A 25,351-nucleotide genomic window follows, 5' to 3' on the forward strand; every position below is an offset into this window, starting at 1 on the left:
TTTGTGGGTAAGAATAATTTTTTTGTTGAGAAATATGACAAAAAAATGGCGAAAATGGGAACTATTTTTTTTTAAAATTTTTTGTAGTTTTTCGTTTTTTACGTTTTTCGTTTATTTTTCTGTTTTTAGTTAAGTTTCTTTGCCTATTATGACTTGCCTATTGTTTTGCGAGCATCTGGAAACCGTATCAGCTAAAGCGATTTTTTCTTTTGATTTATATGTCTTTTGAAATATTAAAAAATTTATTAACTTTTTCCAGTTTTTCAGGGAAAGTTGTTTTTAAGAGCTTTTTTTTTCATAATTTAGCCTAAAGTATTTTTTTCAAAATTCACATATTTTTTTTAAGTAATAGTTGCTTTGATGAAGTTATTTTGGCCGAGATCGTTTTTTCGGGATCTCAATTTATAACAAAATTTGATCAGATTTTTTATCATTTTAACAGATTTGATTTTATTGTTTTTACTTTTTTGTTTCATGACTTTGTTTCAAGATAATCATAATTTAGTGAAGGCACGTTTTGTTTGATGAGTAGTTGGATGGAGTTTAAATGGATTTTCACTTCGAGTCGTTTCCGGAATTCTTCCGGCTATGTTTTTTTTAAGCTCTGTTCACACATTTTCATGATTTTTGAAGTCAAATTGGAGTAGTGATTTTGGTCACGCCGAAACAGGAAGTGGAGCGAAAAAGCGAGTGGTTTTGCGGCGTGAATTTCTATCGCTCTAATTTTTAAGTAGAGTGAGAAAACGGTGTTTGAACAAAAATTCGCTTCCTCGCTAGTGGTTTTTTGTTTATGTGGCAGTTTCACTCTGATTTTTACTGTTTTTTCGATTTTTTGGATCGGATTTTTTTCTAAATGGTTTTTCCAATCCATTCATAGTTAATTCTAAACCTAGTTTTTTTGTTTCAACCAAATTTCCATTTCTCGCTAGTGGTTTTTTGTCCATATTCGGCATTTTGACATAGATTTTCTTTTTTATATTTTTGATCTGATTTTTTTAGAAATGATTTTTTCCAATCCATTAATAGTCCGTTCTATGTCTAGTTTTTTGTATGTCACTGAAAATTCTTTGATTTGTACGTCAGGACTTCTCCTGCTATGTTTTTTTAAGATCTGTTTACACATTTTCAGTAGTGATTTTGGTCACGCCGAAACGGGAACGAGCGAAAAAGCGAGTGGTTTTTGGAGTGAGTTTTTTTCGCTCTAATCTTTAAGTAGAGTGATGAAACGGTGTTTGAACAAAAATTCGCTTTTTCGATAGTGGTTTTTTGTTCACATGCAGCAATTTCACTTTGATTTTTACTGTTTTTTTTTCAATTTTTTGGATTGGATTTTTTTCTAAATGGTTTTCCCAATCCTATCATTGTTCATTCTAGGCCTAGTTTTTTTTAGAATCAATTTACATTTCTCGCTAATGGTTTTTGTTTTCGCTTGCGGCATTTTGACGTTGACTTTCTGATTTTTTGTTTATTATCTGATTGTTTTTTAAAATGGTTTTCCCAATTCACTTATAGTCCGTTCTAGTTCTTGTTTTCTGTTTAGTCAATGAAAACTCTACGAATTGTACGTCAGGACTTGTCCTGCTATGTTTTTTGTTTCGTCGTCTGACGCTCTTTTTTTCGTTTTTTATTTCACACAGCAAAGCTGAAAAATCAATTTTTCTGAATGAGTTCTTCCTCTCATTAACGGCATTTGCGCGCGTGACGTCATTTCTCACTCGCTTTAGCAAAAGTTTTTAGGTTATTTGCGTGATTAGATTTTGATCATACGTGACTTACCTCACTCAATAAAATGACTTTTGCACTTTAAAACTTAAGTTTAATTTGAATTTGTTTAAGGTCAAAGGAACTCATTTGTGCAGTAAAGGTCCCTAATAAGAGGCTTCTGCGGAATGAATTTTAACAAGCTTTTTAAATTTATCGCTAAATGTTTTTTACCTAGTTTTTTTGAGCGGCGTCAATTTTTTTTTCAATTTAGATCTGGATCTGTTTCTATTTCTATTATATGGCACGCAGGTCTATTCTTTCGCAGTTATTCCGGCAATCTGCCGGCTAGGTTAATTAAGTCATAGAAAGGCACTTAGAAAACACGTACGCAATTAAATATGTCTTTATCGGCCATTTGTTAAAGTTTCTCGCCTTAAGTTGTTCCCTCTCGCACTAACAAAAATACCTTTCTTATTTGTATTCTAAATAAGTTAAAACATAAGTCCGAGCCCCCCCCCCCCCGGACATTGTACCCAGCACTCGGCGCAAGCGACCTCGTGTCAAGGCATTAGGTCACTCCGACAGCAAACAATTTATCTTCTAGAATGTACTGTTTCTCTTGAAATTTTTTCTGAGCAAAATTTTTAGGGCCAATTTTGTGGCGGATCATACAAGAAGCCGAATTTTACACGCTGGGATTAGGGTTTGTTATCCCCATTTTTGTTAGCATTGAAAATTTATATAAGTTAGCTCAATTAGACGCGTTAATTGGTGGCAATTTGATATGTCAACTCAAAAGTGCACCAGATGTTTTTCAATAATTTATTGAAATCAGCTGGAATTTCGATAATTGACTTTGGTACCTTCATTTGGTATTCACGATTGACACCACTCAATCCTAATTTCCGTAGACTTTTAGTATGACTTAGACACCCGGGGCAATTTTCTTTTTGATTGTGTTTATTTAGTTTTATTTTTTTTTTTTGAAAATTTGACGAAAATCTATTGTTGATGGTAGCCATTTCAACACAAAACTTTCAAGCCGTCGTACTCTTGCAGTTTTTCAAGTTAAGTTTTTGGAGGTCTGATTTGTCAACCCACAGTACGCTTTTTATAAATTTTCAGCACTTGTGGTTCTCTGCATCCCTTCTTAATTAACAGAGAGAAAAAAGTATCGGTAGTTTTCGCGATGTAGTTAATTTCTCTCGATCGAAATTTAAAGCAGTTGCAGCCGTGTATTTATTGCAAAATTTTTGCTGGGCAGCTTTGATTTTTCGATGAACTTTTTCACGCTTGGCTACCTGACGTGGTGTAGCTTGCTCTCTCATTAACAATATGAATAATCTAAATACAATTGGTCCTAGTTTACTGCTAAAAGTCAAGTTAAATTGTGTCGAATTTGGTTTAATTTTGGTTAAATTTGGCTTAGTGGAATTGAAAATATTATGGTAGTTTTTAAAGGACAAAAACATCATGCCAGTCACCACCGCTGACGCAAAATTGAGCTCATGTCTGTTGTTTGAGAGCATTTCGCCGATGTAAGCTTAATAAATGCGAGCAATTGTTTCTAGCTCTTGGCAGTGAGGTTGCTATTGGCATCGAACAGAGTTTTCAATTGCTACAAAATTTGTAGCAACTATTTTAGTCCTGCTACTCTTGTTTATACGCCTTTTTTGATTTTTCGTCTGACTAATGAAAGTTGGGAAATAGGATAAACCGACAAAGCCCGAGGTCATTAATAAACTGAGCAGCTATGTAACACCCTTAGTGTAAATTCAAAATCTGAAGGATGATTTTTAAATTCTTTCCCCCCGAATTGGTGTACCCTTGTGGTGGAAAGGGAAATTTTGGTGGTTTGGATACCCCTCAACCTTTTTGATCCCTGCCATTCTTTCCACATTCTTGCCCCTACCTCACCAATGAAAATAAGCTCTCCAAGAATAAGCTGGCAAATAACAAGTACAACTCTTCGCTAACCATCTGAGAGTAATTCGTCTAATAACCCACGCTAGTGGGTTATGCCATGTTTTAATTAGAGATAATTAATTTTTATTCATTTTCTTTTATTTTTAATAGCCGCGAAGCGATAGCTGAGGATATTATTGACCTTCTCTTGGTTTTTTACAACTCAAAGAATTTGAATTGCATTGGAGCGCTGTCTTTTTAAGACTCGAAGAAGAGTATTGGAGAAGTCCTTTTTTTAATCAATTTTATTGGAGTGAATTTTGAAGCGGGAAATGAAACACGTGAAAAAAAAATTGGACTGATTTTGTTGCTGAACAAAATGAAGAGTGGAGTGAAAAGAGAGTGGTTTTTTGTTCATATCGCTATTTTTAGAGAGCGAGAAATTGAGGTGTGAAAAAAATTCTATAAGCGGGCGAAATGTTTTGTTCACGTGCGGCATTTTAAAGCGGTTTTTTTCTCAATATGTTTTGGTTAAGAGGTTTGGTTATGATTTTCATTTAATTTTAGGCTGGGTTTGGTAGTGATTTTAATGTTTTTTATTTGAATTTTATGCTAATTCGGATGTTTTTAACGCATTTTGCTGAATTTTGGGCTAATTTTTACAATTTTTTTTACTATTGTTTTGTTTTACTGCCTCAAATGGGTATTGAAAAGACCCCTATTACTTGAGCAATTTTTAGTTAACACGTGGTTACAGTTTTTCAGTTTTTTTTCTGTTCCTTAGACAAGTTTTTTAACCTATTATGGCTTGCCTATTGTTTTGCGAGCATCTGGATAACCTATTGGCTGAAAAGAATTGTTTTTTAATTTATCTGCTTTTGTAATATTAAAAAATATATTTACTTTTCCAGTTTTTTAGTCAAATATGTTTGTAAGAGCTTATTTTTTCATGATTTGGTTTCAAGTATTTAAAAAAAAATTATAAGTGGTTTTAGTAGGTACTAGTTGTGTTGATGTTATTGTGGCAGAGTTAGTTATTTTGGGGGTCTCAATTTATGGCAGAATTTGATCAGGCTTTTTATCATATTTTAATAGATTTGATTTTTTTTGTTTTCTGATTTTATTTCAAGATAATCCGAAATTATTGGAGGCACGTTTTCTCTGATGAGTAGTTATCTGATTCTTCCGGCTTTTTTAAGATCTGTTCACCCATTTTCATGATTTTTGAAGTCAAATTGGAGTAGTGATTTTGGTCACGCCAAAACAGTAAGTGGAGCAAAAAAGCGAGTGGTTTTGCGGAGTGAGTTTTTTCGCTCTAATTTTTCAGTAGTGTGATAAAACGGTGTTAACAAAAATTTGCTTTCTCGATAGTAGTTTTTTGTTTACATGCGGCAATTTCACTTTGATTTTTCCTGTTTTTTCGATTTTTTGGATCATTTTTTCTAAATGGTTTTCCCAATCCATTCATAGTTAATTCTAGTCCTAGTTTTTTTGTTTCAACCAAATTTCCTTTTCTCGCTAGTGGTTTTGTGTCCATATTCGGCATTTTGACATTGATTTTCTTTTTTATCATATTTTTGATCTGATTTTTTATAGAAATGATTTTTTCCAATCCATTAATAGTCCGTTCTAAGTCTAGTTTTTTGTATGTCACTGAAAATTCTTTGATTTGTACGCCAGGACTTGTCCTGCTATGTTTTTTTAAGATCTGTTTACACATTTTCAGTAGTGATTTTGGTCACGCCGAAACGGGAACGAGCGAAAAAGCGAGTGGTTTTTGGAGTGAGTTTTTTTCGCTCTAATCTTTAAGTAGAGTGATAAAACGGTGTTTGAACAAAAATTCGATTTCTCGATAGTGGTTTTGTGTTCACATGCAGCAATTTCACTTTGATTTTTACTGTTTTTTTTCAATTTTTGGATTGGATTTTTTTCTAAATGGTTTTTCCAATCCATTCATAGTTCATTCTAGGCCTAGTTTTTTTTAGAATCAATTTACATTTCTCGCTAGTGGTTTTTTGTTTTCACTTGCGGCATTTTGACGTTGACTTTCTGATTTTTTTGTTTATTATCTGATTGTTTTTTAAAATGGTTTTCCCAATTCACTTATAGTCCGTTCTAGTTCTAGTTTTTTGCTTTGTCAATGAAAATTCTTTGAATTGTATGTCAGGACTTGTCCTGCTATATTTTGCTATTTCGTTAAGATTTTTGTTGCGACCATATGACGTCATAACTACTTCAAATGTGCTTTTTGTTCATTCGTTTACGCAATCTCAACTGAATTGCGTGCATGAAGTCATTTTTCGCTCTTAGGGAACGAGTTTTTTGTTCATTCACGTGATTAAATTTTGGTCACTTTCTTACTTACCTCACTCTCAAAAATGACGTCTTCACTTTGAAATTTACTTTTACTGACTTTAATTCAAAGATATAAGGTCAAATGGTTGTGTCTCACTCTAAATGAGGGTTTTATGAGAGCAGCTAATAGAGGCAGCAAAAATTTTTACAGATTTTTAATCAAAAGATAACATATCAGCCTCCAATGAAAAGACGATTTTTTTTGTCTGTCTTTTTTAACTGTTATTTTTGAGACTGCAGATTTACGAAGCTATTGCGGCTATTTTCTGGCAATCTGCCAGCTATGTTTTTTATTTTTGCAGTTTCTCTTAAACGAATGGGCGATTATAATGGTACTGCTAGTAGAACGAGATTTTGTTCATCGAATTTTCATCAGATCTTTTTTTTTGCCTCACCAGTTAATTGTGTCCTCAAAAATGGTATAAACAGGTAATCAAATTCAAATAATCAGAGGGCATCAAATTCTTTTAAATTAGAGCCGTACGACTCTCTAGTCATAATTATATGATTCATCGAAACTGTTCGATCGGCTTAATTTCATGGTGTGAAGGATTACGAAGGATGATGGTCGGTTCTTAAGAGTTCTTACTCTCCTCCCCAACAGCCCATTGACCTCAATCCACCCGTTAACCCGCTCGCTTGCCTCCACACGCGCTCAAACCTTCCCTCCGCCTTCTCCCATGCTCGCCCCATCCATCTCCCTCCCTTCCACCATGCTCGCCAACCCCCTCAATTAGTCTTAAAATAGACAGTCGTTTGCCATCTCGCCGGCAATATTAGGTTGTTTTCATTAGGGATCCAAACTATTGATCTTTTTTGCAATCTTTCTCAATTTTGCGCAATACTTTCGTCCTATGTCTCTTCTTAGCATTAGGGCTCGTGTTGAGGTAACTGCTCTCGAATTGTTTTACTGCCAATTTTTTGTTGCTACTGAATTTCTGTGTCATTTCCACCTCACGCCCTCAATTATTAGTCGGAGAAGGACTTGAGTGGTATAATTTGAATGCCTTTAAAGACGAATTTTAACTGTTTTTTAATCTATTTTTCCGGAATACGGGTTTAGTTGCTCTCAAACGAAGTTTGTACCAATTATGTTAGTCTTGTGGCCTTTTTCAATGCGATTTTTCACTTGACGTAGTTTTGTCTGCCCCGTTTTCTCAAAAAGGGATCAATATCTAAAGCCCGGAGGACATTTAGTTCTCTAAGAGCGTTACGGGTTACTAGTCTCTAAGTGTACCTTCCACGGAAGTTATTTGAGACAAATTATTGATGTGAAGAGTTGCTCTTAGAGTTGGACCCCTCCTCCCTTCAACCCCCGCCCCCTATTCAACCGGTGACCCTGAACATTCGCCCGACACGTGCTCATTACCGCTCCCCCCTCATGCTCACCTCACCTCCACTCAATCAAGCTAAAGGTAGCCTCCCAAAGACGCACAGCAAGCTGCTGACCAAGCGAACGCTGGTCAGTCGTTTAAGAAGAGATCGCCTGACGTCGGTTATGTTAAAAGCATCGCGTTCCCCCTAGGGAGTTTGAAAAAATGAACCAACTTGATGATAGTTTCCGATTTCAATAAAAGTTTTTGTTTTAATCTTTGAAAACATCAGGAGTTTAATTTATTTTTACAATCTTAGAGTTAGATTAGAATTGGTTCTTTAGTTTTTTTAAAATGTTAAATTTCTCTCGAATTAAATTTTGAAACAATGATTGTTTTCGTGATTCTTTTATAAAATTTTTGTTTTTCTTTTGAATCAAAATTTAGATATATTTACTTGAGCCTCACTAGTTTAAGAAACAGGTGGTGCTTCATATTTTGCAGGCAATGTTTTTGTCATCTCGTTTCCCCCGTTTCTTTTTGGGGAGAAGATTTTGCAAGAGTTCATTTTTTAAAAAAATTACTAGCTATTGGTTTCTGGTTTTGTCTGAAATTGTAGTATTAACAGACGGCATATGTTTTATAAAATAATCAATTTGTTCTTCAGCCATCTAGTTTAACTCCCAATAGAAGTTTTTGATATTAGTAAAAAAATGATTTATCGGCTACTTTTTGTACCAATAATTGACAAACTTTTGGCAACTTGTTTTTTTGAATTTTTAATTTCGGATTCTTCGGGTTCAGTTTTGTTTTTTTTTCTTCGGGTTGTCTCGTTTTTTGTTTTTTTTTCTGTTTTTGTATAATGTTTTCATATATTTTGAGAAAAACGTTCTACTTTGAAATCAGATGAGTTGGGAAAATATGAAGTGATTAGCGTTGAAGAGCAGTAACATATGACTTACTAGTGTAAGAAAAAGATTGAGCTCTATTTTTTACCGGAAGTTATAGGTCAGATCTCTACTCTGCTCTCAACTTTACTTTTTAGAAAATCTTGAACTTCGAATTGTTTTCTTTCATTATTGGTTTTTCGTGCAGCAACCCAGGTAATGTACATTTGCATTACAAATTTTTTACAGCACCGTTGACTTTTTTTGAGCATGAATATTTCAGAAATTTTTAAGCACCAATCGATTAGTTACAGTAGTTGGTGGGAAAAACACCTTCGAAGTTGAATCCATTTATAATTTGAAACAGGTATTATCACGTTTTTGAAATGGTTGCAAACCATGCTCTGTGGCTCTTGAATTCGACTCGGCGTTATTGCGCTAGACCCAGGTGAAGGAGTTAGGTCGTTTTTGTCTGCTGACTGGATCAAATTTTTTGTCCGAGTTTGACAGTGTGTCGTCTTCTACATCTTGGGAATCTTTCGCAGGATAGCGTACTAATTGCTCGTGGAGCTGCCCGGTTCGAATCGGAATGGAAGCTCGCCAGTGGATTGGAATTTGATCAATCGAATATGCAATCCTCTGTGGTAGAAAGCAGTTAACCATTGCCAATGAAATAATCAATCGGGACAGCATCATTATTTACAAGGATATGGATTTAAAATATATTTTGAGCAGGGGTAAACCAACAAACTACTTCTGCTGTTATGTCTTTTTGAAATGAAAATAGAAATTATGATTAAAAAATTTTTAATCAAAATTATAAAAAATGCGAGGTTTTGAGCGATTTCATGAGTATCTGTCCAATTTGAGGGCAGATAAAACCTGATCGAGACAAATGTTAAAGATAAATTTTAAATTAGGTGTCAACTTCTGAAATCATGAGTCAAATGAAACAATTTGTGGGGAAAGTCAACTCAAGATGAATGATCATGAAGAGAAGCATAAATATTGTTTACAATCGTAATTTATGACCGTCAATAATGTTGTCATTTATAATAAATTACTTGTCATTGACGCTATTTTGGATCAAAATTCACAGAATCTAATTCCTATTTTTATTGACGGGGATGGGTTGGTTGTATTGTCTTAATTTAAAAGGAATCAGAATTGAAACAGAGACGATCGCGCGATATGTTGGAGGGGACAAATTGCAAAGTGTAATTATGAAAGGTTTTTTTTTTTTTTTTGGGGGGGGGGGGGGGGTAAGAATGTGAACCAAATAGAGATCCCGTTACATTCGTCTTATTACATTATGGCTCTTGAGTACCATTTATTGCAGAATAATTGTTCAGTGTATTGTAAAGTTGGAATTGTATGTAGACTACACGAAATCAAAAAAGAAAAAGGCAAAAAGTACCTCTGAGAGGACATACAACTATACATAAAATCCTGCTCGAAGCTACGCTATAGCGAAGCTCGATACTTGAAGTCAAATTTTTATAGCTGGAAAAGGGTAAATTAACAAATTCATTTTTATCTGGAACTGATACCCAGGCTTTAGTTTATTGTTGGCACATCATGTTTGTAGATGTGGTTATTTTAGGAGCACTAAGGACTCTTCGGGAGGAGAGGCTCTTCTTGAGGTTGAACACGAGGTGCCAGTGTCTGATGTATGGATAGCAGCTGCACCAACATCCTACGCGGGGTCCAAGAATCTCGTAGACGACACAACAGATCTTTCCATTTTGATTGGGTGGCCTATCATCAACGTTAAGGTTAGAATTCATTATGCAGAATATGAGCTGATCAATTATCCTGTATTTGGTAACAATTATAACACCCTTGGTTTGTATCAATATCAGTTTTTGTATAATATCTATATTAGAATTTTTGAACGTTGTTCTTTTTGAACAATTTGATTTCTATCAAATCAAAGTTGTGATCAAGCTCAAATCAACTACGTGAAAAATGTGCGTGCCTTGATCTAGATAGAGAGACGGTTGCTGACTGTGATCCTGTGCCCGGTCCAAAACGGGAAATGTGTCTCATCACTGTCCATTTATAATCAGATGAGAGCATTTGGGCTGATATTTGGCTCTTTCGCTCCCAACTTTACTCAACTTCGTTTAATGACAGACTAGTCAAAACCAAATTAGTGCCTTGTTTAAGGTCATTTTCAAAAGCCAGAGTTGGAAGGAAGACTTCTTGGATAATTTCTTCAAATGTTACGAAGATGCGATGCAAAGTGAGGAGAAATTTTTCCGGGTTCCAAACCAGTGGAATGAACTGGATGTGTACCAGTACTTGCCTCTGATTGTGCACAATGAGTTCACTTCCAAAATGGGGGCAGCATCTGGTGGATCTCCTGTCGAGTCAAACAATTCCGGAGGTAGAGTTTTTATCCGGTGGTAGGATCCAAATTCTCTAAACTTTCTTTGTTTTGAGTAATGAATTTATTATCACTACGCCTGTTCTTATCCGATCAATCACCACCTCTGTCAATGATGCCCCAATGAGGTTCAAATTATGAGCCTCAATTTTCTGTCATCTATCATTGTTTCATTTTGCAGCTGAGATCAAGAGCCATTTTTTACGATAAATAAAAGTAATTTCGAACAAAATTTGTAGAAATTATTTTAGTCCTGTGTTCTTCTTAATGCAGTTTTTCGCTCGACCAATCTTTCGTCGGACCCTTTTGACTTTTCGTCCTCAAAAACGGGATAAACTGGTAAAAACCGGCGGAGGGCATTAAGCGGCTGAGCAGCTCTCTTAGAGCCCACGCCTTAATAGTCTCTAAGTATGCGGCTCATGAAAACTGTTTTGAGACAATTTCTTGCTGTGAAGGGCGGCTCTTAATCTCAAAATTTAGACCGCTCCTCATTCATTCCCCTCCCCTCAGTCACTCAACCCCTTTACTCAACTTTCTGTATTTTTCACAAAGTTTATTTCAAAATAATCATATTAACAAAGAAAAGCATGAAGTGTTTGAATCATTTTGTTTATAGTTAAATCCTCCTGAGGATGAAAATTAGTTTCGCCACTAAGAACAATAGCCAAGCATATTCTTTTATTAATAGCCGCACAGCGATAGCTGGGGCTATTATTGGCCTTCTCTTGGTTTTTTACAATTCAAAGAATTTGAATTGTATTGGGGCGCTGTCTTTTTTTTTTAAGATCTGTTCACACATTTTCATGATTTTTGAAGTCAAATTGGAGTGGTGATTTTGGTCACGCCGAAACAGGAAATGGAGCGAAAAAGCGAGTGGTTTTGCGGCGTGAATTTTTTTCGCTCTAATTTTAAAGTAGAGTGAGAAAACAGTGTTTGAACAAAAGTTCGGTTTCTCGGTAGTGGTTTTTTGTTCACATGCGGCAATTTCACTCTGATTTTTACTGTTTTTTCGATTTTTTGGATCGGAATTTTTTTCTGAATGGTTTTCCTAATCCATTCACAGCTCATTCTGGACCTAGTTTTTTGTTAGAATCAAAATTACATATCTCACTAGTGGTTTTTTGTTCTCCCTAGCAGCATTTTGACATTGATTTTCTGTTTTGTTTTTTTTTCATCTGATTTTTTTTAGAAATGGTTTTCCCAATTCATCCATTGTCCGTTCTAGGTCTAGTTGTTTGTTAAGTCAATGAAAATTCTTTGAATTGTACGTCAGGACTTGTCCTGCTATGTTTTTTTATTTCGTCGTCATGATTTTTGTTACGACCATATGACGTCACAGCCACTTTTTGTTCATTCGTTCATGCAATTTCAACTGAATTGCATGTGTGACGTCATTTTTCGCTCTTAGTGGAGCGAGTTCTTTTGTTCATGCGCGTGATTAAATTTTTGGTCACACTTGACTTACCTCACTCTCAAAAATGACTTCCTCACTTTGAAATTGACTTTTATTTACTTTAATTCAAAGAGATAAGGTCAAATGCGTGTGTGTCACTCTAAATGAAGGTTATTTGAGATCAGCTAATAGAGGCAGCAATAACTTTACAGATTTTTAATCAAAATATAACAGATCAGCCTTCAATGAAAGACGAATTTTTTTGGTCTGTCTTTTTTTACTGTTTTTTTAGACTGCCGATCTACGAATCTATTGCGGCTATTTTCTGGCAATCTGCCAGCTATGTTTGTATAAATTTGATTAGGCTAGTCATAAGTACATTCTTTTGATTGTTTCATCAACTGGACGATCGTAGACAGGTGTTTGAGAGTTTGTTCGTTTTGCTTAACGATAGTAGGCAGAAACGTTAATATTCAGTTGCGTTTGAGTTTTCTAGAGATTTAAGACAATTATAAGTAAGGGAGCAATCTCGATTTACAGACTGCCTTGGACTCTTGCTTCTATTCTCTCATCAACATCTGTCTGCGAAACTAAAAGCTGGTAACCTGGAATGCAGAGGAGAGTAGAAATCAAACATCCTTGGTTTCCGTTTTCAATCGGTATCAATTTTGTGATAGGATCTCCAAGTCACTGTTTCGTATCTTTGCATCTGCTTTCAACTGTTTTTTTATGCATGCTTGGGCAGCCTAATCCATCCAGTTTGTTAAAGAAATTTTGTCCCGATTCTTCCAATCGTTTTTACTGAAATCATATTTTTATTACTGTATCATAAAATTGATTTTCCGAACTTTTTTTGGCGAATCTGGTTAGTAACGTTATAGTAGTAGTCAAAAACTTCAATTACCTTTGACGGGTTGAAACAATAAAAAGGAAAATAATTAAGTATATCATTATGAGACAAATTTTAAAAATTGAATACGAAAAACTCATGATAAACAATTATCTACACTTTAGATTCCAAGTGTAGGGAATAATTTTTTCATTGTTGTTGTTTCTCAATGTCATAAGCAGCTCATTAATTGATAGGTTTGATTTAAGTTTTGATTTAGCGAAAGTTGGCATCAACATGAAGATCAGCAGAATCATTTACCAAAAGCTGGGAGTGATAGAAAATATTTTGCCGTGTATTCCTTACGATTTGAGTTAGCTGTAAACGTTATCTGTCCGCTGTTTTTTAAATTAACGCGCTTGAAACCTACTTGAAAGTAGTAATTGAATGGGATAATTTCCACCTCTCGCAGGTGACTGGAAGAATTAGAGGGAATTAGCTGATAGCAAATGGGCAATTGCTTTGACATCCTCAGCGGCGTAGGTTAAACAATAGCGTTCTTGTTAAGTCTTTCCGTTTAGATCAGGTCACATATGTCGGCAAATCATGCTGGGTAGCCGTATAAAAAGATAAAAAACGCTTTAAGGAAGTTGATGAAATATTATAACGCCTGATGGAATATTATAAGGCTGGCAGTGACACAAGTAGTAGAAGGCAAATAGTGTTCTCACAAGTTTGGCTTGTATATGGTAGTTCCATTTTAAGTTCGGAATTTTATTTTCAAGGTCTATTATCGAGATTTGTTTAATCTTAATGTATCCATATTTATTTGTTGAACGATAGGTAATTACAATAATTACAAGAAGACCACATTATGAAATAGATATCATTTGGTTGGGATTTAAGCAGTTGTGACCCTGACAATGTATCATCAGAGAATCAACGAATTTGATTAGCTAAAGAAGGACTGCACATAAAACAGTTCCCTATCATGTGCCACTGTTAGCTGGTAGCTCATGTGATAGTGCCTTCTTAACTCATGACGTTTTGGCTCCTACACAAAAGATTTGATGAAAGCATAAAGATTTGAAGAAGCAGAAAAAACCTTGAATAATTATTATATGACCAAATTGGATGAGCAAAGCTTCAAGGTCTTCTGAATCTAACACCTCGCAGCAATCGAGATAGACAAAATTTGCTTAACGTTGGCGTTAAATTCCGAAACAAGCCATGTAGAAAAGTATAACTATTTGGAATTGTCAATTTTTTTTTCGCGTCAAACCCATGCTCTGTGGCGTCTAATTTATTTTCAGTATTCAGTTATATGCGCAGAATGTTTTTCAATAATATGAGATACTTTTTATAAGTGAAAGCGTTGTTCGATAGTTCTCAATACCCTCTCGATCTCATTTCTTCTGAATTTGTAAGGTATCCCCGAAAATTCCATAGAATAGATTGACTAGATGCGACAGAGAAGTTGAATTTGCATAAACATTTATTTGATTGATAATTACAGTTCCTGTTCAAGGACTAAACGAATAAAATATTTGATTATAAACATGAAAACATAATGCATTGAGAGAATCAGCTTCTTGTTTGTACCTTTTCACTTTTTCTCTCTCTGCCTTACCTCAGCTGTTGCACAGCTTGGATCAATAGTGTTAAAATTACTTATCGTATTTGCATTATGCGCCATTTTATTTTTCTAGTTTTGGATAGGCATCGCGCGTTTGACAAACCCGTTGCGGTGTAATTTACGCGCCATTATTGACGGGCTGTTGGACAGATTGTCCTGTTTAGAATCTTAGGACCATTGTTTTTCATATTGTCTGTCTTCAGACTCTGCGATTGGTGCAGTAAGACGTATCGTGTGCAGAGTTTATCTTTGATCGTTGTAAAAGGTTTTTGGCAAAGTTATTTTCTGTTATGGGAAGGGTTTAAATGTAAATAAAGTACTGCTTAGTAAATCTTTGGACTCATTTTGTAAAGTTTTTGTGAAGTGATGATGTTTGCAAAGTGTGGAATCTTCATGCTTAGTTTACTGGTAGTTTGTTATTTTTTGATGATTGTCCTTGACGCCAGTACTTCTTAGAAGAAGCTGTATAGTTGACTTTTTAGGATTGATAGAAAAAAGTGGAAGTTCTGACGATGCAATAGTAATTTTTTAAATAATAATTAAAACGTTTTATCAAAGCCTCAAGACCCAAATTTCTGAGCAAAGTTTCAATTTTGAGGGAGAAATTTTAGCTTCAACTTCTATACAGAGTTGGGGCTACTAGGTTTACCGTTCAACCAACTAATCTAACGATCTAGACTCGGTTTTGTTTTCTATTAATGTAACTTCTCTAATGGTGTCACAACAATCCGGCTAATCTTTGACTTCTCTAGGCTAGTTGGATTCTTCGACGGTTCGGCTCAAAGTGCTTCTAAGTAACAGTTGCTAATCAAAGCACTCTGAAATGGGTCAGTATAGAAAGACGAAATAAAAAATGGGAACGGGTTAAACCCTTAAAGACTGCTTTTACATGCCGGGTTTTGAACTCTGTTATAATTAGTCTTCATTATCGGGTCAAATAGTTATTGGCGATACCAATCCCTGTATCCTGTCCTTGAGAAACAGGAGTCTACCTACGAAATCTAATCAAATGGACTGGCGCGGACTTTAAAAATGTATTGTACGACAATCGATATCAGTTTTTCTATTCGTGAAATCGCAACAGGGTTATGAATAATCAATGGCGGATATTTTTCGGCAATCTTCCGGGTACGTTTTGATGATTAACATAAATTATTTTGAACAAAAATTGTTATTAATAGCCGCCCTCATCTTCTCAGCGGGCTATTATAGCGCTCCTATTTTTTTACAATTCAAAGAATTTGATTTGTATTGGGGCGCTGTCTTTTTTTTAAGATCTCTTCACACATTTTCATGATTTTTGAAGTCAAATTGGAGTAGTGATTTTGGTCACGCCGAAGCAGGAAATGGAGCACAAAAAGCGAGTGGTTTTGCGGCATAAAATTTTTTCGCTCTAATTTTAAAGTAGAGTGAGAATACGGTGTTTGAACAAAAGTTCGCTTTATCGGTAGTGGTTTTTTGTTCACATGCGGCAATTTCACTTTGATTTTTACTGTTTTTTCAATTTTTTGGATCGAATATTTTTCTAAATGGTTTTTCCAATCCATTCATAGTCCGTTGTAAGTCTAGTTTTCTGTTTAGTCAATAAAAATTCTTTGAATTGTCCGTCAGGACTTGTCCTGCTATGTTTTTACAATTCAAAGAATTTGAATTGTATTGGTGCGCTGTGTTTTTTTTTTTAAGATGTGTTCACACATTTTTCAATGACTTTGATCTTTCAAAACGGGATAAACAGGTAAAGCCCAGCGGGCATTAAGTTTCATTAGAGGCCCAAAGCGGGCTTTAGTACTCCTTCAAGTGCTTATAGTGGTGCAGCTGCTGGGATGGCCTTAATTTAAGGTTAAATGGTCATTTTTAGGAGTTTTTGGGCTCAAAATGGTGCAATTTTTCATGTTTTTTGTGATTTTTTGTTTTGATTAGTCTTAGGTTGAAGTTTTTAAAAGTTGTTGAAGGCCTTTTGCAAGACAAAATTGCTTGTTATGACCATTTTATGAGCTATATGTTTTGGTACTACAAACACAAACACGCAAAATGCTACTAATTTTTGCAATTTTTTTCAGGTTTTTTGAAAATTTTTGTCATTTTTTGAGTTTTTTAGCCCTAGGTGTCAGGAAACCTCCTCAATGGTTTGATAAAATGTTAGATGATAGATTACTGCATATTTTCTTGTGTTAATAGAATGGTTTTCATGTTTTTGCTATCATGAATTTTAGCATATTTTGACAAAAATTGCAATTTTTTTCATACTTTTTGAAATTTATTGCCATTATTCAAGTTGTTTGAGTTCCAGGGACTAGAAAACCTTTTCAGGGGTTGGATAATAAGTTACTGAAAAATGTTTAGTTGCCATGGAATAGGTTTCAACTTTTGAATATCATAATTTTTAGCATTTTTTTTTTGACAAAATTCGCATTTTTTCAGGTTTTTGAAAATGTTCGTCATTTTTTCAGTTTTTCCAGCTTCAGAGACAAGGAATCTCAAAGCAATCTCCTTTGAGGTTTGTTAATAGGGCACTGCATAGTTTCTAGTAACAATGGACTGGTTTTTAACATTTTAGTGTCTCGAATTTTAGCGTTTTTTGATAAATCTGCAATTTTTTAAGGCTTCCTAAAGTTTTTGTCAGTTTTTGATGTTCGTCCATACTCAAGTGCGAGAAAACATATTCCAAGTTCTGATAAAAATTTACTGTATGATTTTTAGTTTCATTGAATTTGTTTTCAACATTTTATCCTTTCGACTTTTTGAAGTTTTTTTGATAAAATTTGCAATTTTTTTCAAGTTTATTCAAAACATTTGTATTTTTTTCTTGCCTCAGTAGCCAGGTAACCTCAACCAGTAGCAAGGGTTTGATAGTTTGCTATTAAATAGTTGCTAGGGGGCAATTGAATGGCTTTCAACATTTAATTAGAACGAACTTCTATTTTTTTAAGTTTGAAATTTTTTCTAAAAGTTTTTGCCTATTGATCTATGAGCTAATGAGTTTTTAAAGCTTGGAATTGGGTTACTGGATAGCTTTTAGAGACACGGAAATGATTCTGAAGATATTTATATCAGGATTTTTAGCAACATTTCCTTATAATTTGTAATTGATTTTTTTAAAGTTTTTTGTTCATTTTCGAGTTAATCGATCTTCAAGGGCCAATGCTTATTTTCAGGTCTTGCAGATATAATACTGGACCGATTTCAGAAACAATAATTGGTTTTGAACATATGTTTGAAATAGGTATTTTTAATGGGAAAAATTCTGCTTTAGGTTTAAAAGCTTCAAGAGTTTTGGCAATGAGTATATTTTTGTTTAGTTTTGATTTCAATCTCTCAATTTTTTGAGATGATTTTGTTCGTGTTCTGACTGGCATTGTTTAATTGATCTGCTAATCAGGTAGAGTACGTCCGAGTTTTTTGTTAAATTCTTTGAATTGTATTTCAGGACTTGTCCTGCTATGTTTTTTACTTCTTCGAATAAAAAAATGTTTCGCTTTACCTCATTTTGCCGCTTTTTAATAGCCGCCTCATCTTCTCAGCCGGCTATTATAGCGCTCCTATTTTTTTTTTACTTCGTCGAATAAAAAAATTTTTCGCTTTACCTCATTTTGCCGCTTTTTCAACATTTTGCGTGATATCTTTTTGACTTCTCTAGACTATTTTCTCTCTTCTCTCATTCTGCTAAAAGTGATTTTGAACATCAGTTGCTCAGCAAAGCAATTCAAAATGTACAGAGTCAGTATAAAAAATTGAAGTCAGAAGTAGAAACGGGATAAACCCATAAAGCCCAATTTTAGATGCCCGCTATTTGAACGTCGTTCCTATAAGTCTTAGTTACCATCTCTAATGCTTATTGGTATTGATAGTAGCCCCTGTAGCCTCTCTCTAAGAAACAGAAGTACGTTATGTTCAACTACGAAATGCCCTCAAAATAAATCGGACTTAAAAAATATTTTTGTACAAAAATCTTTTTTTTTCAATATCTTCTATTCTTTCAATCATGCTTATTCGAATCAACGGCGGCTATTTTCCGGCAATCTGCCGGGTATGTTTCAACATTTTGCGTGATATCATTTTGACTTCTTTAGGCTAGTTTCTCTCTTCTCTCATTCTGCTAAAAAAGATTTTGAACATCAGTTGCTCAGCAAAGCAATTCAAAATGAACAGAGTCAGTATAAAAAGTTGAAGTCACAAGTAGAAACGGGATAAACCCATAAAGCCCTATTTTAGATGCCCGCTTTTTGAACGTAGTTCCTATAAGTCTTAGTTACCATCTCTAATGCTTATTGGTATTGATAGTAGCCCCTGTAGCCTCTCTCTAAGAAACAGAAGTACGTTATGTTCAACTACGAAATGCCATCAAAATAAATCGGACTTAAAAAATGTTTTTGTACAAAAATCTTTTTTTTTCAATATCTTCTATTCTTTCAATCCCAATCATGTTTATTGGAATCAACGGCGGCTATTTTCCGGCAATCTGCCGGGTATGTTAAATTATTTTTATACAAATCAGATGTGTGGTTTTTAGGATCGGCGACCTCCCAATCCCAGCAGTTGTACAGTCCAGCTATATCCGAGATAAACGTGGGAATCTCCACGAGAGTTGATGAGGTGATTGACGACACGTGTCAGTTCTCAAGCCACGTTCCGTGTTGCGCCTGGATCAGATTTGGGAAGAAAAATGACCCCGATTGTTACATGTCGTTACATGGTTAGCAACTAACAGACTTTGAGCTTTCTACAAGGGGTATGAACCGAATCGGGCTCATTATCAACATGCTAGTAAATGACATCGGGAATGTGTAATTTTTCTTGAACGAATTTTGAAAGCATTAAGTTTTTTTATAGCTGCGAAGCTGTAAGCTGAGCGTAGCTATATTGCGGTGCTCTTGGTTTTTTATTACGACTCGAAGAGGAGTATTGGTTTTCTCTCGGTTTTTACGACTCGAAGAGGAGTATTGGTTTTCTTAAGGTTTTTTTTTTTTTACCGGAAGTACTATTCGTTCAGACGATGTTTTGACCTAAAAGCGAAAGCGAGTAAAATTGCAGTGTGAACTAATTTTTTCTGAGCGAGAGAAGTTTTTTGATCATGCGCTGCGTTTAGTGAATGACTTTTTGACATTGACAAGTAGTTTTTGACTGAATGACACATATAGATAACCGTTTTTAGCCGTTTTTTCGTCTAAGTGGCCTAGTTTTTTTGCTTGTAAATTGGTTTTTTGTAGAAATAATTTTTAATCGATGCTATGTTGAAATTTAAACCCGGAAAATTGTTAGCACAGTATTTTGCAAAGCCTGAAATTGCGTTTCAAATGCGAAATTGGCAAATATTTCTTGATTTTTTAGGTAATTTTTGGCTTTTTTTTCTATTAATTTCTTCATTTTTGGATCTTTTAGCTGTTTTTTGTCAAAAATCAGTTAATATGGCAACTTCCCTTTGATAATTCATATACTCAATGCCTCTTTCTACCTCGATATAATTTTGTTTCATAAAATTGTACATTTGCTAATCCAGTTTTCGTAGTTTTTTGCAATTTTTTTTCAGTTTTTTGTTTGTATTTTGCATTTAATTACTAGAAATAGTATTTTGGGGAAGATGAAGAACTTTAATTTTGTTTCAATAAAAATTCAATCATTTTTTGGTGTTAAGTTTTTGAAAAAACAGATAAATTTTTTTCATAAATGCAGTCTTAAATATTTTTTGACCACTTTTTTGCAAAATGTTTCATTGTTTCGTATGTCTGAATTCTGCTTTTTCTTCTTTTATTCTGTTCAGCAAGCTGGATTTTTGTCTCGAATGACTCGTTGTCTTTTCCATGTCTCGAATGCTGATCAATGAAATGTACTCGTTTTTCTTGATTTTTTTAAATTTGATTTTTAACTTTCAAAAATCAAGAATTGGTCTTTTTGTTACGGTGTTCCTAACATTGTGTCCATATTCTTCACATTCTCGTTTGTATCATTCTAGTTTTGTCCTGGCACCTACTTCTGTTTTCGTTATATTGATTTTGTCAGTTGTTAATAAATTGAATGAATTCAGCTTTTTCTTAGATCTTGGTTTCTTCGGTTTGCAATTGATTTAATTCAAAATAAGGCAGTACTGGGAGTTTGCTAGAAAATCTTTTCCAACATTTCAACTTATTACTATTCATTGCAATTTTATTCCGGGCTGGGTATTGTTTTTAGACGATTGTTTGCCTTTGAATATTATTCTGTTGCTTTTGTTTTTCTTTGATTAATTTAATTTTTGAATTAGTATGAAATCTTGTTGTCTAGCATATATACAACAAGGAAGAATCGTGTATTATTTTTGTCTTAAAGGCCGTGATTAGAAATCTAATTGTAGTGGTTCTCTGATTCTTAAGTTTGAGCACTCTTTTTTGAATAATTTTGACTTTCCTGTCTTTTTTGAAAAGTTTTTATCTGCCGTTTGCTTTCGCGATCTTTTTGAGATTAGAATCATTAATTATCTGAGGGCATTTGATGTCCCTGTCAGCTTTGTCAGGCTATTAGTTTTTGACCATCCTAAATATTTCAGACTTTTTAAACGTTACCAAACGTTTTCAATAAAATTTTGCTGCATTTTCTTTCTCTTGGTGACAGTGGTTTAAATTTCACCGATTTTTAGATCAGACCCGCGGAGATAATGAGTTAATGGTTTAATTTAAAAGGTAATGGCTTCAGCTGCAATTACGGTTTTGTTAGTGAATTTTTGGTGCTTCGAGTCGCTTCCGGAATTCTTCCGGCTATGTTTTTTTTTACAGGAAGTAGATTTGTTCACGCGGCATTTTGACCTAAAAGCGAAAGTGAGAAAAGCTGTCTTGGTGAACAAATTTTCGCTAAGCGAGAGAAGTTTTTTGATCATGCGCTGCGTTTAGTGAATGACTTTTTGACTTTGAAAAGTAGTTTTTGACTGAATGGCATATATAGATAACCGTTTTTAGCCGTTTTTTCGTCTAAGTGGCCAATTTTTTTTGCTTGTAATTTGGTTTTTTGTAGAAATAATTTTTATTCGATACTATATTGAAATGCCAACATCGGAGATTGATGCCACAGTGTTTTGCAGAGCCTGAATATGGGTTTCAATTTGAAAATTGGCACATATTTTTTGATCTTTTAGTTAATTTTTGACTTTTTTCTATTAATTTCTTCATTCTTAGATCTTTTAACCGTCTTTTTGTCAAAAATCAGATCATTTGGCAACTTCCTTTGATAATTCATATACTTAACGCCTCTCTCTACCTCGGTGTATTTTTGTTTTTATAAAATTGTACATATGCTAATCCGATTTTGGTAGTTTTTTCCCGATTTTTGTCAGTTTTTTGTTTGTATTTTGATTGTAATTACTAGAAATAGTCTTTTTGTGCAACATGAGGGACCTTAATTGCGTTTTAATAAAAATTCAATCATTTTTTGGAGTTCAGTTTTTGAAAAACAGTTGAAGCTTTTTCGTAAATGCAGTCTTAAAAGTTTTTTGATAATTTTTTTTTTGCAAAATGTTTCAATGTTTTATATTTTTGAGTTCTGCTTTTTTACTATTTTTTTTGTTCTCTTCAGGAGGATAGATTTTTGTATCGGATGACTAATTATCTTTTCTAGGTCTCGAATGTTGAGCAGTGAACTGTATTTGTTTTTCTTGATTTTTTAATTTGATTTTTAACTTTTTAAAAAACAAGAATGCCTTTTTGTTACGGTGTTCCTTACATTGTGCCCATATTCTTAAAATTCTAGTTAGTATCATTCTAGCTTTGTCCTGGCACCTATTTTTTTGGTATATTGATTTTTTCAGCTTCCATTTTTCATGAAAGCAGTATTAAAAGTTTTTTGACCTTTTTCTGTAAAATATTTAATGTTTCGTATGTTTGATATCTGGTTTTTCTTATTTTTTGTTCACTTCAGGAGGATAGATCTTTATATTCGACGATTAGTTATCTTTTCTATGTCTCTAATGCTGAACAATGAAATGTATTCGTTTTTCTTGAATTTTGTTTTTTTTTTATTTTTGACTTTCAAAAATCAAGAATGTGTTTTTATTATGGTGTTCCTCATATTGTGTCCATTTTCTTATCATTCTAGTTAGTATCAATTTAGTTTTGTCCTGGCAGCTTGTTATGGCACATTTATTTTTGGTTGTTTAAGTTGTTGAAAAATTGAATGATTTCAGCATTTTCTTAGATTTTCGTCATTTCTTTGTTTGCAATTGATTTCATTCAACACAAGGCAGTACTGAGAGTTTGCTAGCCAGCTTTTTCCAAGAGCTCTACTTAATACTATCTACTGCAACTTCCTTCCGGCCTTGGTGTTAATTTAAACGATTTTTTGCCTTTGAACATTTTTCTGCTGCTTGTCTTTTCTATGATTAATTTAATTTTTGAATTAGTTTTAAATCATTTTGTCTAGCATATGCAGAACAAGGGAGAAGGATGTGCCGTTTTTTGTTTTAATTGCAGTGATTAGAACTGTAATTATAGTGGTTTTTTGATTCTTAAATTTGAGTATTCTTTTTTTAAAAAAATGATAACTTATTTTCTAAGATTGTTATCTGCCGTTTGCTTTTCTGATCTTTTTGAGATCAGAATCATGAATTATTTGAGGGCAATTGATAGCCCTTTCAGCTGTTTTAGGCCATCAGTATTTTGACCTGCTTATCTATTTCGGATTTTTTAACGTTATCAAACATTTTCAACAATATAAAATTTTGCTGCATTTTTTTCTTGGTGACAGTGGTTTAAGTTTCACCAATTTTTAGATCAGACCAGGGGATGTAATGAGTTAATGGTTGAATTCAAATGGTAATTGCTTCAGCTGTAATTAGGGTTTTGTTTGTGAGGTTTTGCGGCTTCGAGTCGCTTCCGGATTTCTTCCGGCTATGTTTTTTTTGTTTCGTCGTCTGACGCTTCATTTTCGTTTTACATTTGTTCTAGAACATTCTGTCTCGTCACTGCTTAAATGGCTTTTTCGCGCTTGATTTCACGCTTTCTGCGTGACCTTAATTGCGGTTATTCAGAAACAGAATCTGTTCCTAAAACAAATTTGATTGTAAGAAAACAGATTGTATGGGCCGACAGCCGAGTGGTTAAGGCGACTGGCTGTTAGTCCGGAGATCGTCGGTTCGAGACGCGACAGGGAAAAGTTTTTTGCACCCAAAAACAACCTCCTTTGAAATAAACTTGTAAGTTTTATAGGCGGCGGCGATAACTATTATCAACTCACTTCTGTATCTTTTTCCATCTGTATTTTACGGCACGCAAGTCTATTTCGCAGCTATTCCGGCAATCTGCCGGCTATGTTTGCAAATTGTACGCTTGACAGTTTTTTTTTCAGAATGATCTGCTCGTTTGAGCAATTTACTTTTCGGATGGACAGTATGAACTGGTAGAAAGGAAATAGAATTCTGCGTTGCTCTTATGACTATTCAATAAAGCATCCGAGGAATCAGTACTTCATGGTATGGTGCTCAGTAGTGCTGCTGACATTAAGTCACTGGGCAGCTCTCGAACTATACGAATCAGCGAAGCTTCCGAGGAAAACTGGAGGCAAAATTAATTGCTTAGAGAGTGACCCCCCCCCCCCCCCCCCCTCCAGCTTTCATAAGGATATGCTAGCTATATCCACTGTTGATCACTAGCCTGTCGTTCGACTATTGACGGTTCTAAATAACCGCCAGCAGCCTCTCAAAGGCTACTATTTAGGATCTCTCCTTTTGCAGTGTCATTTGTTTTTAAGAAGACATGTTTACTCTCTATTGATGAATAGTCTAATATTTCCAAATTTTCAGTTTCGTGTCAAGCATTTAGTTGCTCCAACCAGTTATATCAGGCCTGTTGATCTCTCTTATGCGATTGTTTTTGTGTGAATAATTTTTGTTTCTTTTTTCGTTCTCGAAAACGGCATGAATACGTAAAGAGCGGTACGCATTAAGTCGCTGAGTGGTTCTCTTGATCTTTATTAGTCTCTAAATTTTACAAATCACCGAAGCTGTCAAACAGGCATATGATAAATTCATGGTATGAGGTTCAATTATTTCGCGTATAAGTCCACATTAATCCCACATCGTTCTGCGCCTGACCCCACACGCTTGACCCCCGTCTGTATCCACCACTCCGCTGTCAACTCGCCGTTCTAATCCTCCCATCAATTAAGCCGCCTACCTTGATGCGCCACTTCTTCTTTTCATCCATCTCACAGTTAGGCTCAAGTTAGCTTCTTCCCAGTGAGTACTGATTTAACCAACCTCTCGCCAATTGTTTGAGATATTCGCCCGCCGTAAGTAATTGGGTTATGTTTATTGAATATAACACCACGTGTTCTTAAAAGTTGACATTTTGGATTTGCGGGTCTTGGTCGTTGTTCAATGGTTTCATGGATTTTTAAGCTGCATAATTTTTTTGTTCTCAGTCATTAGTTATTGGCTTTACTGGCTTGACTTTTTTTCATTTCAAAGAAATCCTTCTGAATCTTTGCGACGTTTTTCTTTTTTTTCTCTGTGACCGTAGTTTAAATAAAAATTGGTATTGTCTTTGCAATAAGATTTTACTATTTAGCTTTTTCTGATTTTGGGCTTGCTTATTCCTTAAATATCAGCGAATTTTTGATATTGTACGTGATTTTGTCAGTTTTGATTACTTTGACACCAATTGTTTTCAAAAAACATTTTGAAAAAAAACTGGTTTCCTTTTACAATTTTGTATTGTTTAATTGCTCTTGAACGAAATTCATAGCAATTATTGTAAACGTGTGTGTTTTTGCGTTTTGAGTGATCTAAAATTCTCAATCACAATTTCAAGCAGCTGAACTCAATTGGTGGCAATTTAATACTAAAAGTCAAATGAAAAGTGCACCGAAGCTGGTGCCATTTTCACTTTAAATCCTAATAGTGGTATATGTTAACCTCTAATGTGGTTATTTGAAGCCCACTATTGAACTTCTTAGTCCCATTTAGGCTCCTCCCTCCTCTC

General features: G+C 34.4%; 2 protein-coding genes across 4 annotated transcripts in view; one reads left to right on the forward strand and one right to left on the reverse strand.

The window, feature by feature from the left end:
- Positions 1 to 25,351, reverse strand: part of LOC142357315 (metal cation symporter ZIP14-like) — a 339,525-nt gene that overhangs the window by 211,451 nt on the left and 102,723 nt on the right. The gene's annotated exons all lie outside the window — the stretch shown is intronic.
- Positions 1 to 25,351, forward strand: part of LOC142334837 (uncharacterized) — an 89,574-nt gene that overhangs the window by 53,228 nt on the left and 10,995 nt on the right. The window contains exons 13-15 of the mRNA XM_075383165.1: positions 9,768 to 9,939; positions 10,334 to 10,553; positions 18,922 to 19,104. Coding sequence (XP_075239280.1) covers positions 9,768 to 9,939; positions 10,334 to 10,553; positions 18,922 to 19,104 — 575 coding nt within the window. The remainder of the gene's footprint in view (positions 1 to 9,767; positions 9,940 to 10,333; positions 10,554 to 18,921; positions 19,105 to 25,351) is intronic.

Source organism: Convolutriloba macropyga, chromosome 2 (genome assembly GCF_964194025.1).
Source record: "Convolutriloba macropyga chromosome 2, txConMacr16.3, whole genome shotgun sequence".
NCBI classification, from domain to species: domain Eukaryota; kingdom Metazoa; phylum Xenacoelomorpha; order Acoela; family Convolutidae; genus Convolutriloba; species Convolutriloba macropyga.